Here is a 12,529-nt window from a genome sequence, read left to right as displayed (position 1 = left end):
TCCCATAATATAATTGGAAAAAGAACAAATACATACATCAGCGTAGTGTAATATCAGACTAGGTCTGGAGAGACCCAAATTTGATTCTCCTCTAAGCCATGGAATCTCCTTGAATGTCTTTGGCCCAGTCACTCTCAGCCCATCCTACTTCGCAAGGTTGTTGTTATGGAGAAATAATAATAATGATATTGCCTATCCCAGGTCCTTGGAAAGGATTCACTAGGTCAGTGGTTCTCAACCTTTTTAATGCCACGACCCCCAACCGGTCGTAAGTCGAGGACTAAACTGATCATAAGTCAAGGACTAAACCGGTCGTAAGTCGAGGACTACCCAACCGGTCGTAAGTCAAGGACTTTCCCTGCCCAGGAACGCCGTGCATGCGTGATTCCGCCCCCTGCACCGGCCGAGGCGTAGCTGGCAAGCGGCAGAGACAAAGCAGGCCGACCACCAGCTGGCCCAGCCCAAGGGAGGTAAGGCACCCGCCGGAAAAGGGGAAAAAATGGCAGAGAGCCTTGCTTGGTGACCCCTGTGAAATGGTCGATCGACCCCAAATGGGGTCGCAACCCATAGGTTGAGAACCGCTGCACTAGGTGGACTAAAATGCCAAAATCCAGTCTGAACATCTGGCTGACTGTGCAATGGAGGGCAATCCCAGAACAACTGGGGCACCATTGAACACCATCAGCATTGACAAATTTACCATCAGTAAATAGCAAAAGACAGCTTTACTCAGATCAGTTGACATCTCGCAACGATCCCTGTTCAATATCCACATCTGCCTCTCCCACGTCCTTGGGAAGGACTCGATAGATGGATACAAATGCCAAATCCAGTCTGAACTGGCTGACTGTGCCCGATCCAAAATAAAGCAAGCCAAGCTGCCTGAACTCCTTGACAAAAAGCGGATAGTAAATCTACCAAATCGGTCACCGTAAACGAGGGGACTTTATCGAAGCTCATCTCCCCATGAAGTCCTTCCTAGTCGATGGGGGCGCTGTGGAAGGATCTCTCTTACAAGCGGGTGTAAGTGAGTGCGCATCCGGAGGAAGCGCGGCTCGGCCCGCCTTCCCAGGCGTTCTAGAACTCTGGGTTACAATGTGGAACGTCCGAAACGGCTTGAAGGTGGCTGTCACCGCCGCTGTCACCTCCGTAAGAAAACAGGCGAGTTTGCCTGGGTTGCTTCCCGCTTTGGGAGGCCCGTCCGCGATCACCTGTCCCGGCTGTTCTCGGGCTCTGCACTGTTCCAGACGACTCTGCCGATCCCCTAATGATTTGCTCAGAAAGTTCCTCGTTAAAAAAAAGTGAGTGGATCCCCTCCATTTGTCCCCGACAAATTCAGCGGATGCTGAATTACGGGGCGATAATGGCTTCGTGGATAGGAGACGTTTGCTTCTTTCATCTTTTCAGGAAGGGCCTCGCTCATCCTCCGCGGCGTGATAGGCAGGGTCGCTCTCCTAACCGAGATCACTTACAAACCTGGTCGCAATTTTTCCTTCTAAATTACACCCCTCCTGATTTTTTTCTTACTCAATATAAAATTTTTATTATTTTCCAAAAAAAAAAACATCACAAGTATTACACAATATTATATTATATCCCACCCACCCCGGACTTCCCAAACCAAGTCCCAGGCTAATATTCAAATATAGGTAAACAAATATTAATATCTCTAACTCCACAAACTCTATTTATAAACAATCCATCTCCTCCACATTAATAAAAAAATTATACATTTAAGTAATTCAAATACACCAAAGTCTATACCAATTCAGCAGGTATCACCAGTAACTCTTCCTCTCTATTNCCCCCCCCCCCCCCCCCCCATCATTCTCAGAAATAATAGAGTAAAATAGGCGTTGCACTTGCAACTCTATCCCTTATATCAGAGGTCCTCAACCTTGGCAACTTTAAGGCTTGTGGAGTTCAACTCCCAGAATTCCTCAGAGGAATACTGGGAGTTGAAGTCCACAAGCCTTAAAGTTGCCAAGGGTGGAAACCCCTGCCTAAGTACAAGCTGTACTTAGGTACACGAAACGAAACTAGTTCCGAGTTAAAGATACTTAAGTGTTAGCTTTACAGAGTCATTCTTTGCGTGGTTTTAGAAGGCAGCTTCAGTGATTCACTTGATTCATTTCAAGTAAGTATGTTACACTGATTAGGACAATACCTGCTTGTGCAGAGTTCATACAATGCTTTTAAATACTACTCTATTATCTGACAATAATAAATGCTTTACTGAATGTTTAGCTGTTATGAATAAGCCTGTATTTAAGTTAGTCTGTTGTGACATAGGTTATTGTAAATATACCGTACTATGTCTAAGTTCATACATTTTGGAACACTGAATGGCCATCTTCATTTGCTGATTTGACTTTTACTTGTGTGTTATATGAACCTTTAGTTATTCAATATTTACTATGTTCCAGTAAGGATGTCTTTCTCAACCTTGGCAACTTTAAGATGTGTGAACGTGCATGCAAGCTGGAAATTTTGGGAGTTCAAATGCATACATCCTAAAGTTGTCCAATCTGAAAAACTGCTATAAGGGATAAATAGTAAATTATGATTTTAATGGGGAAGCATGTCATGTTTCTTCATGAACAAAAAGTATAACTAATGAGTGAGTTGTGATCGCTTTTTAAACTATTTAGCGCCCTTGTTGAAATTATTTTTCAGGTAGATTTTGCAAAATAAAGTAACACAGGAAAATATATTTTTATAGTTATTAAAGCATAAACATTATTTTTTTCTCTAATCTTTAAAGGAAGAAGTTTTGGTATTCTAATCCTACACTTGGATCTGAAATGGTAAGAACAAAAAAAATGACTTAATCTAAAGGCAATGTCTTAATCAACATATTTCATAAATTTTGTATAATTCCTATATTATGATAATTGTACTAGATCGTGTGGCTTTCTTGGGGGGGGTTCAAGTTGCATAAAGCAGTAACAGCTACTTGTGCTTTCACTGAACTTGTATTTCATATTGAATTAGAAATAAGTAAATAATTGTTATGCTATTGTATTTTGTCATTCACAGTTTTCATCAGAGAGTGTAGGAATAGAATAAAGCCACGTTAACACTAAATAGCAGCATTAGGTTGTTATTTACAGATATTGTAAAAAGGACTCAAATGTTTATATAGGATATGTATATAAAAATAACAAAATTTAAGAATATAGGTATTTGAAATAGCTATGCTGAAAAGTCATGTTCATAATCTGGTTACATAGAAGAAATATGTCACCTCCATAAACATATATTTAAGAAAATATGATATATGAAGAGACATATGATAAACATATATAGTTGGAACTATTGTTTAATATTGAGTTATGCTTGACCTCCCCATATGGTAGGCAGTTCCTTTTAAAAGTTAAAATATAATGAAATGTGATTATTATACATATGTAATCATTGAAATCTAAATTCAGCTATATAATTATGAGATGTAATTGAAATTCACCTCTTTGTTTCCAGTTTTCATTTCAGTTTCTATAGAATGGTAGGAATTGCTGTTTCCACTTAATTATTATGGGCAAGTTGGTATTAAAAGTATGGGAAAATAAGAGTAACGAAAAGCAGAAAAACAATGGCAGTTCTACTGGATCCTTAAAGAAATGCACTCCTCTCTAAAAAGTTATACCTAATGCTAAAATTATTTGTTTTCTCCAATTTCTTGTTTTTTTAAAGCTGCACAAATCACCCAGCTTGACAGATGTTTTAAAGCTATCACCTCCAAAGGTTAGGAAACAAGATAGCATTCGTAAGAAAACTTTGGATGTTCTGTTTTTTCAAGCTGTGAGGGACCTACTGAACACCCCTCTAGTTGGCCAAGAACTTTATAATCTCAGTGTGGAAGTGTTTAAGGCAAGTACAAATCATATCAGTCCGGCAAAATCATTTAATTATGTGTCAAAACAGAAACATCTGATTTTGTGATTGTGTCCAGGAAACTCTGCAGATGTTGCTGTGATTTATTGCATTGGATTGCATTAAGAACTGTTCCACATGTATTGCATATGGTTCATTGCCTTTCTTTATTGCATTGGATTGTCATGGTATCAAGAACAGTTTTACTATATTATAAATCAGAGGTGGCTCAAGAATTCTGGGAGTTTATGGAGATTCTCAGTCATCCAGGTCATAGTTATCCCAAAGATGCTTTTCCACAAGGCAACTGGACTTTCTTGTTTTCCTGTGAAGACGTTTCGCTTCTCATCCAAGAAGCTTCTTCAGTTCTGACTGGATGGTGGGGAATGGAAAGATTTATACTCCTGCAGAAAGCTGTTCATTTGCATTCTTTTAGCGAGTCGTTAAAGCTACCTGGAGGCTTCTCTGTGTCTTCAGGGTCACCTGAGTAGTGCAAATGGGTGTGAAACCTTCTTGGAACTGCTGAAAGGACTGTGCTGTAGACTGGAGATAGATGATATCATATTCTTCCCCCTCTGTTGAGAGAGGGCTGTCAGTTTTGACATAGATGGCCTCTTTGACCTTTCTTTCAAACCAGTGGTCCTCTCTGTCCAAAATGTAGACTTTGCTATCTTCGAAAGAGTGGCATTTGTCTTTTAAATGCAGACGGACTACTGACTCATCCAATGGGACCCTGAAGACACAGAGAAGCCTCCAGGTAGCTTTAACGACTGGCTAAAAGAATGCAAATGAACAGCTGTCTGCAGGAGTATAAATCTTTCCATTCTCCACATCCAGTCAGAACTGAAGAAGCTTCTTGGATGAGAAGCGAAACGTCTTCAAAGGAGAGCAAGAAAGTCCAGTTGCCTCGTGGAAAAGCATCTTTGGGAATTCTGGGAGTTGAAGTCCATAAGGCATAGAAGGGCCATCATTCCCCACCTCTGTTATAAATTGATAATGCCATTTTATATCAGACCTGCTTATACTATTACATTTAGTTTGTAGTCCTACTCAGCTGGAAGTTATGGAAAAGAAGCTCTGTAGACACAGATGTACCATTACTCGTGATCTACTAGCAGGAAGGCTTAAAACAGAGTATTCCTTTAACATATTAGTAATGGTTGTAGGCAAAGGATTCAAAAAAATCCTTATTACACGAATGGTATCACCTTGAGAGAGGCTATTACAGGTAGTTCTCAATTTACAACAGTTCATATAGTAACCATTTTAAAGTTACAACAGCATTGAAAAAAGTGACTTATGATCATTTTTCATACTTCTGACCGTTGCAGCATCCTCATGAGCAAAATTCAGTTCTTTGGCAACTGATTTGTATTTATGATGCTTGCAGTGTCCCGGGGTCATATGATCCCCTTTTGCAACCTTCTGACAAGCAAAGTCAATGGGGAAGCCAGATTCACTTAACAACCATGCTACTAAATTAACAACTGCAGTGACTCACTTAACAGCTGTTACAAGCAAGATTGTAAAGTGGAGCAAAACTCACCTAACAACTGTTTCACTAAGCACTAAGAAATTTTAGGCTCAATTGTGGTCATAAGTTGAGGACTACCTGTACTTCTCTTTACATTGGTGTTTAACCCTAAACTCTTCAGGATTTTGTTTCTTTGGAAGACCCACCTCCCAACCATCCTTTTCCAGCAGGGAAGAGGAAAGACTTTTTGCTCTTTTATAGAGAGTTCCCATCATCACTGCTATCTTCGTTTTTGTTAATTTTTAATATTTGATATTTGGTGCTTCCCAGTAGTGGGACATTTTGCTTTCCTGCTACTGTGTTATATTAAGTATACATTGACTTTCTCTGATTTAATATCCAAGTGTATGGATAACTTGCTTTTGTCATTGGAGTGTTGGGGTATGTTCAAATGTTTATGTGTAGCTATTTCATTTCTATATATCCCATGAAATATGTAGAAATGTATTGACATCTAGATTTCTTCAACACCTCAGTAATAGTGTAATTCCCATTGGTTTTCAGCAGAATTAAGATTAAACTCAATTGTATCTGCAATATTGGAACCTCCCTACTTTAAAATGGAACTTGTACTTCTTGGGAAAACTGTATTTATATATAACTGATAGCTTCTTCCATTTTCTTGTGGAACAATTATCCTTCAATTTATATATTTTTTCTTTCTTGGGTAATAATTCCCTCTTGAATGTTTGTGAAGTAGAAATATATCTTCTTTTCACTGCCAATCGTTGATCTAATACATGGGTGTCAAACTCGATTTCATTGAGGGCCGCATCAGCATTGCGGTTGCCCTCGGGTAATGGGTGGGTGTGGCCAGGGTGGGTGCAACCTACTGAGTGGGGGTGGATGGAGTGGGTGTGGCCTACTGGGTGGGCATGGCCAGCTCTACATCGTTTGCGTCAAGGGTGCCTGTAGGGGCCTGGGCAGGAGTGCGACAGATCTGAGGGTCTCTGGCAGAAGGGGGTGGGACCAGGGCAAGCGCCAAGGCATGGTCCATTTCTTCATTCCTCACAAAGGGTGACACCTCCCCAGGGGGCGGGGCCGACACAGCAGGGGCTGGTTCCTCACTGTTTCTAGACGGCCTTGTGGAGCTAAGACTGAATGTGTTTCAGCATAGATGGCCACCACAAAATTGTACATTGGCTCCCGGCCGGCCTGGGCCAGGGCCAAGGCAGCGGGGGCCATTCCCTCACTGTTTCCAGGATGGCTTCGTGGGCCGCATGAAACCACTTCGCGGGCCGCATCCGGCCCCCGGGCCTTGTGTTTGACATGTCTGATCTAATAGCACTGTTTTTAATAGCAATCTCCATCACTTATGCAGATTTGTAATAGAATTGTTTGTAGTGCTCCTCTCCAATGTGAAATTGCATTTAAATTTAGTATTTTAAATTTCTTAGGCTTCCCTCACGTCAGATTTTTCAACATGTCGCATATATTGGAAGAGTTCCGGCAATGCAGAAAAGGATGAACATATTCAGCAAATTCTACAGAGAAAAGCATCATATATTAGGTACAAGTATGGTGTATCTATGGTCAAGCAAACATCCCTTAAAGAATTGGCTGGTATTGGTCTTTAGAATGGGGATGCTTATAAAAAAAATACAATGGGACTCCTTCACATTTTGACACCTAGAAGTAACAGAACAATGGCCCACAGGTAGTTCTCACTTTACAACTATTCATTTAGTGACTGTTTGAAGTTACAATGGCACTAAAAAAAGTGACTTATGACTGTTTTTCACACTTGTGACCATTTCAGCATCCCCATGATCAGGTGATCAAAATTCGGGCGCTTGGCAACTGACATGTATTTATGACAGTTGCACTGTCCCGGGGGTCATGTGATCAACATCTGTAACCTTCTCAGCTGGCTTCTGACAAGCAAAGTCAGTGGGGAAAGACAGATTCATTTAATGACCGCATGATTCACTTAACAACTGAAGTGATTCACTTCACTCTGGCAAAAAAAAGGTAATAAAAAGGGGGGAAACTCACTTAATAACTGCCTAGCTTAGTGACAGAAACTTTAGGCTCAATTATGGGTATAAATTAAGGACTACGTGTATTTATAACTTAAACCTATTCCCTCCATCTTTCAAAAAGGAGCTTGCAGATAATGCTTTTAGGTTGTCTTCATACATAATCATATAGATGTTAGAATATTTTTTTCTTTCTAGACATCTTCTGATATCATATCGTATCCGGGTAAATGTTCCTTCAGTAATATTTATTAGGGACAGAGAAGAGGAGGCTATAAGAGAGGTAAGAAAGAAATTTCCTATATGTCTGTATTTTTAGGATAATTTAATTGAAGTTCTTTTCTTTAAAATTGTAGTTGACTATATAATAGGCTAGTTTCTTATAATGGGTTTGTCTTTATACAACCTTAAGATAGCTAAATCTTCTATTTACATATATAGTTTACATATGTATTATATGTTTACAGTATGTGTATAATACGTATGTAAACTACATAGCTATCTTATGCTTTGTAAAGGTAGAGTAACATAATTAGGAGAAAAAAAGATTGTGAAAGAACCACATGGCTCATTATGATTACTACCTGGTGCCTGTTACAAGGAGTTGTAGCAAGACCAGCTGCTGCATGAGAGTCATACATTGCTTTACAGTCACCCAGTGACCTATGTTAAGGAACCTGCTGGAGAATAGCAATAGCAATAGTATTTAGGCTTATATACTGCCTCATAGCGCTTTATAGCACAATGTAGAAGCACTATTTGCATATTGCCCCCAACAATCTGGGTCCTCATTTTACCGACCTTGGAATGATGGAAGGCTGAATCAAGCTTGAGCCCCATCAGGATCGAACTCTAGGCTATATGCAGAGTTTGTATGCAACACTGCACTTGAACCACTGTGCCACCTTGGCTGTTATGTGTGGAGCTAAGTGGAGGAAGCACTTGCATGAGGAATGTGATCATAATCTCCAAAACTTAACTCCCACCTCCCAAGGCTCAAGATCTCATTATTTGGAGTTTTGTAATCCTAGGGTTTATGCTGGAACAGAACTCATGTGAATGAGAGCTACTTATACATACAGTTACAGAAAAATCTTAAGCAAGTCCCTCAAAGATTCCTTTTTTAATAGTAATTTTATTAAATATTGTAATTACAAAAGATTATAAGTACATTTTTTAAATGTAGAAGAATAAAGAGTAAAAGGTACAGAAAAGAAAGAAGAAAGGAAAAGGAGAAAGTAAGAATGTAGTTAAGAAAAAGAAAACAAATATATAAAAAAATGATTTCCCGCTTTATCACAAATATAATTTTTTTTAGTAATTTATCACTTTCTCTTAAAATACAACAAAGGATCTCTTCTTTCCATAAAGCCATCGATAACGCTTTGTCATTTTAGTCCTGGTGTCAGTAAAAGTCCATTAAGGATTATCAGAGACAACAACACATCTATTTTAACCTAGATCAGATAAACCAACTGTATGTTCCTTTAACTTCAAACAATTTTAATCTTTAATCCTTTCAAATAATATTCTAGATTAGAATTTGATTTTGTTTCATTTTTTCTTTGTCCCTTCTCATGAGATTCTTTAAAACTAATAAACCTTCCTCTTTTGTAAATCTAATATAGGAAATTAACCTCTTGGTTTATTATTTGTATATCCCTTGTAATTATTAATACATCAGCCTATTTCTTTTGTATGTCCAGAGTAGCATTTTTCCATGTCATTCTTGTAGCCTGGCATTTAAAAATCCACTTTCAACTTAGTCTCAGTCTTTTCAGATGTTGTCAGAGGCAGATGTTTCTGCTGATGCTATTAAAATTAACTTCTGAGTCTGTTTTTCAAAAATAACCTCCAATATGTTCAAAATTTAGTATATTTTGCTTTATTTTGTAACTGTAAGTCAAGTTTATGTGTTCTCCTTCTTTCATTATAATATTTATACTCTCTAGTGTTAAATTTTTAAAACCTTATGTTTTGTTTTGTTTTAAAAAAAGAATTTTCCCACAAGGAGGATTCTTTGTAATTAATGCCAAAAAGCACCGTTAGTCCATTTGTAACTTCCTAAAATCAAAGTTTGAACCACCTTTTTGCTGTTTATTCCCCACCATTTTTTTAAAGTTCTTCAACCTGTAGTTAAAAATTTTATTTTGTTAAAGATTGAAGGAAACTCATCTGGTGTTATCAAACTTGTCAATCAGGTTTCTAATAGCTGAATAGCAGCAATTTCTGAAAGCTTGTTAGGTGCAAGAAATCGGGAGCCAGGGTTAGGTCCAAAATGAATACAAGTTTATTTCATGTTACCTCTAAACAAGAATCAAGGCAAACTGATAATAGATAAGAGTCTCTTGTGAGCATGAAGGGATTCTAAATTGATGATGCGCTTAACCCTTCCCTTGGCCCCCGCCTACAAAATGATTACAAAAGACAGTATGCAAATATAATATGTTTAAAGGTATCAACTGCAATTGAGCTATTCCCTCATTTCCCAAAGCTCTAAACCTGCTGAAGACTGCTAGTTTGTGTTCTCCTTGAGAAGAGCAGCTGTCTGGAGCATTTGTAGGTGATCTCAAGTCTTCGCCTTGTCTGGACAGGAATTATTGAAGAGGTGTCCTATTCACCGTCTCTTCATTCTGCCTCAGTCATCTTTAGTCCACCATTTCTTCCTCTGGAGGTCCCACAATTTTCCCAAAGACTCTTAATATTTTTAATTATTTTCATAAAATGATATAGATTTCATCTCTTTGTGAGAGCCTTGAAAAAAGTCCTAAGGACCACAAATAATTTTCAAGATAAGTGGAAGTCTTCCTTTTAACATTGGGTTATGCTTGAAGCCAACACACAAAATGTATGGGATTTAGAATTTATTTATATTAGGATTGTTTATATTTATATTAGGATTATTTCTGGACAATTTCAGTGTTTTCTTTCCTTTTACATTGTTACAGGTTGAGAAATTATTGGCAATTGCTGATATGGGGCCTGAAGAAGAAGAAACTGAATTAACTCAGAATGATTTCAGGTAAATTAGTAAAGCAACTGCAATCCTGAGCTAGTGAAAAATATCCTTAATACAGGTAGTCCTCAATTTGCAACCTCAATTGAGGCAAAAATTATGTTGCTAAATGAGAAATTTGTTAAGTGAGTTTTATCCCATTTTACGACTTTCCTTGCCACATTTGTTAAGCGAATCACTGCAGTTGTTAAATTAGTTAACACGGTTGTTAAGTGAATCTGGTTTCCCCATTGACTTTGCTTGTCAGAAGGTTGCAAAAGGTGATCACATGATCCCAGGACACTGCAACCATCATAAATATGAGTCAGTTGTCAAGCATCCGAATGTAAATCACGTGACCATTGGTATGCTGCAACGGTCATATGTGTGAAAAATGGTCATAAGTCACTTTTTTCAGTGCTGTTAACTTCAAATGGTCAGTAAATGATCTGTTGTTAAGTTGAGGACTGCCTGTATCTATTAAATGCCTTTTACTAGAAAAAGACTATAGAAATTTCCAGTTGAGCAATTGAAAGACTGATTATATAACATGGTTTTTCTATCTTTATCCCCTCTTTTAACTACAGGGATGACTTAAAAACTCTGGGAGGGTAAGGGACACTTCCCTGAGTGGTACAAATTGCAGGGAATCAGCAAAAACCAGGCGTATATGCAAATATCAGATATCGTAGGCCTGTTTGTTTCATTGTTTACTCCATTTCTTGCAGTGAGGAAAGATCCATTGCGGCTGATACCCATGTGGACCCCTCCATCCACACAAATCTATTTGGAATTGATCATGAAGCATTAAATAAGCGAATAATGGAATACAAAAAAATGAAAAAGAAGGAGGGACTGGAAGGGGCTTCAATACTAGAGACACAGTTGGCTGAGATGCGGCAACACCGAAAGAAAATGAGATGGAAGAAAGCTAGGAAAACTTACGACGATGACCTTAATCCCGAGGAATATTTGATGGAGAGATACAGTAAAGATTATTGGGAGGGTGAAGTTTCACCTTTAGAGAATGAGGAACTGGAGTACAAGCCAAAGGAAGATGGCAATGAATTAGAAAAAGAAAAGTAGAACTCTCAACTTTAAATGAATTTATGAAACTATGGGTCAGCTTGAACTACCCTGTTACAAAACATCCAATAATTGTCTTGTTGAATGGAGAATATATTGCAGCTGACGTTTTCCTCATTTTTCCTCTCCTTTATGATTCATTTCCCCTTTTCCTTATTTACATAACCATAGTTTGCTGTTATATCCCACTCCGGCAGCCTATGATTAGTTTTATTAAAATTGACTTGTTAACCTGCTATAAGCCTTGTGGAATCTTTTCAGTTAGATGAGCTATAAAAAAGTACAGATAGTCCTTGACTTCCGTTGCCAAGCAAGACACTTAAGTGAGTTGTACCCCTATTTTATGACATTTTTTGCCACGGTTGTTAAGCAAATCACTGCAATTGTTAAGCGAATCATGTAGTTGATAAGTGAATCTGCTTTCTCCATTGACTTTGTTATTGGAAGCCAACTGGGAAGGTTACAAATGGTGGTCACATGACTCCAGGACACCACAGCTATCATAAATATATGCCAGTTACCAAGCATCCGGATTTTGATTATGTGACCATGGTGATGCTATGATACAGAGGCCCCCAACCTTTTGGGCACCAGGGACCAGTTCCGTGGAGAAAGGTTTTTCCGCGGATCAGAGGGTGCATGGTTTTGTGCTGCCTGCATCCCGCGGATGGGGCTTTGCTTGTTTGTGTGGACCAGTTGCTGGCATGCCGCGGCCTAGTACTGGTCCACGGACCGGGGATTGGGGACCCCTGCTATAACAATTGTAAGTGTGAAAACTGGTCATAAGTCACTTTTTGGTGTTGCTGTAACTTTGAATGGTCACTAAACGAATGGTTGTAAGCTGAGAACTACCTGTAAATCAATAAGTAATCTTGTTTTAATGTATGGTCTGACTTACTACCGGTAGTTGTAAAGGCCAGGTAGACAAGGCAGTTCATAACTTGTAATTTCATTGTCAATGTTACTGCCTCCTGAAGGCCTTATTTTCTTATGAGTTTTTATATGTTAGAATTAGCCTTGTGCTCAAGAGCTAACGATTAGGTTCTTGCCTAGCATGTTCTG

General features: G+C 38.6%; 1 protein-coding gene across 1 annotated transcript; it reads left to right on the top strand.

Annotated features, from left to right (window-relative positions):
- The first annotated feature begins 1,054 nt into the window (after positions 1 to 1,054).
- Positions 1,055 to 11,703, top strand: RBFA (ribosome binding factor A). The gene is made up of 7 exons (XM_015826936.1): positions 1,055 to 1,301; positions 2,765 to 2,807; positions 3,694 to 3,870; positions 6,805 to 6,917; positions 7,585 to 7,669; positions 10,335 to 10,408; positions 11,110 to 11,703. The coding sequence occupies exons 1-7, from the start codon at positions 1,096 to 1,098 to the stop codon at positions 11,465 to 11,467; spliced, it is 1,056 nt and encodes a 351-aa protein (XP_015682422.1). The 5' UTR covers positions 1,055 to 1,095; the 3' UTR covers positions 11,468 to 11,703.
- Positions 11,704 to 12,529: the final 826 nt, after the last annotated feature.

The sequence above is a fragment of the Protobothrops mucrosquamatus genome, unplaced genomic scaffold (assembly GCF_001527695.2).
Source record: "Protobothrops mucrosquamatus isolate PMUCROS unplaced genomic scaffold, P.Mucros_1.0 scaffold_212, whole genome shotgun sequence".
NCBI classification, from domain to species: Eukaryota; Metazoa; Chordata; class Lepidosauria; order Squamata; family Viperidae; genus Protobothrops; species Protobothrops mucrosquamatus.
This window is presented reverse-complemented; position numbering and strand designations above follow the sequence as displayed.

Bases quoted from the DNA above. Each gene is read 5' to 3' on its own strand.
- RBFA (XM_015826936.1), top strand. From the start codon at position 1,096: ATGTGGAACGTCCGAAACGGCTTGAAGGTGGCTGTCACCGCCGCTGTC. The intron at 1,302-2,764 runs GTGAGTGGATCC...TAATCTTTAAAG, and splicing joins AAGTTCCTCGTTAAAAAAAA to GAAGAAGTTTTGGTATTCTA. The intron at 10,409-11,109 runs GTAAATTAGTAA...CATTTCTTGCAG, and splicing joins TTAACTCAGAATGATTTCAG to TGAGGAAAGATCCATTGCGG.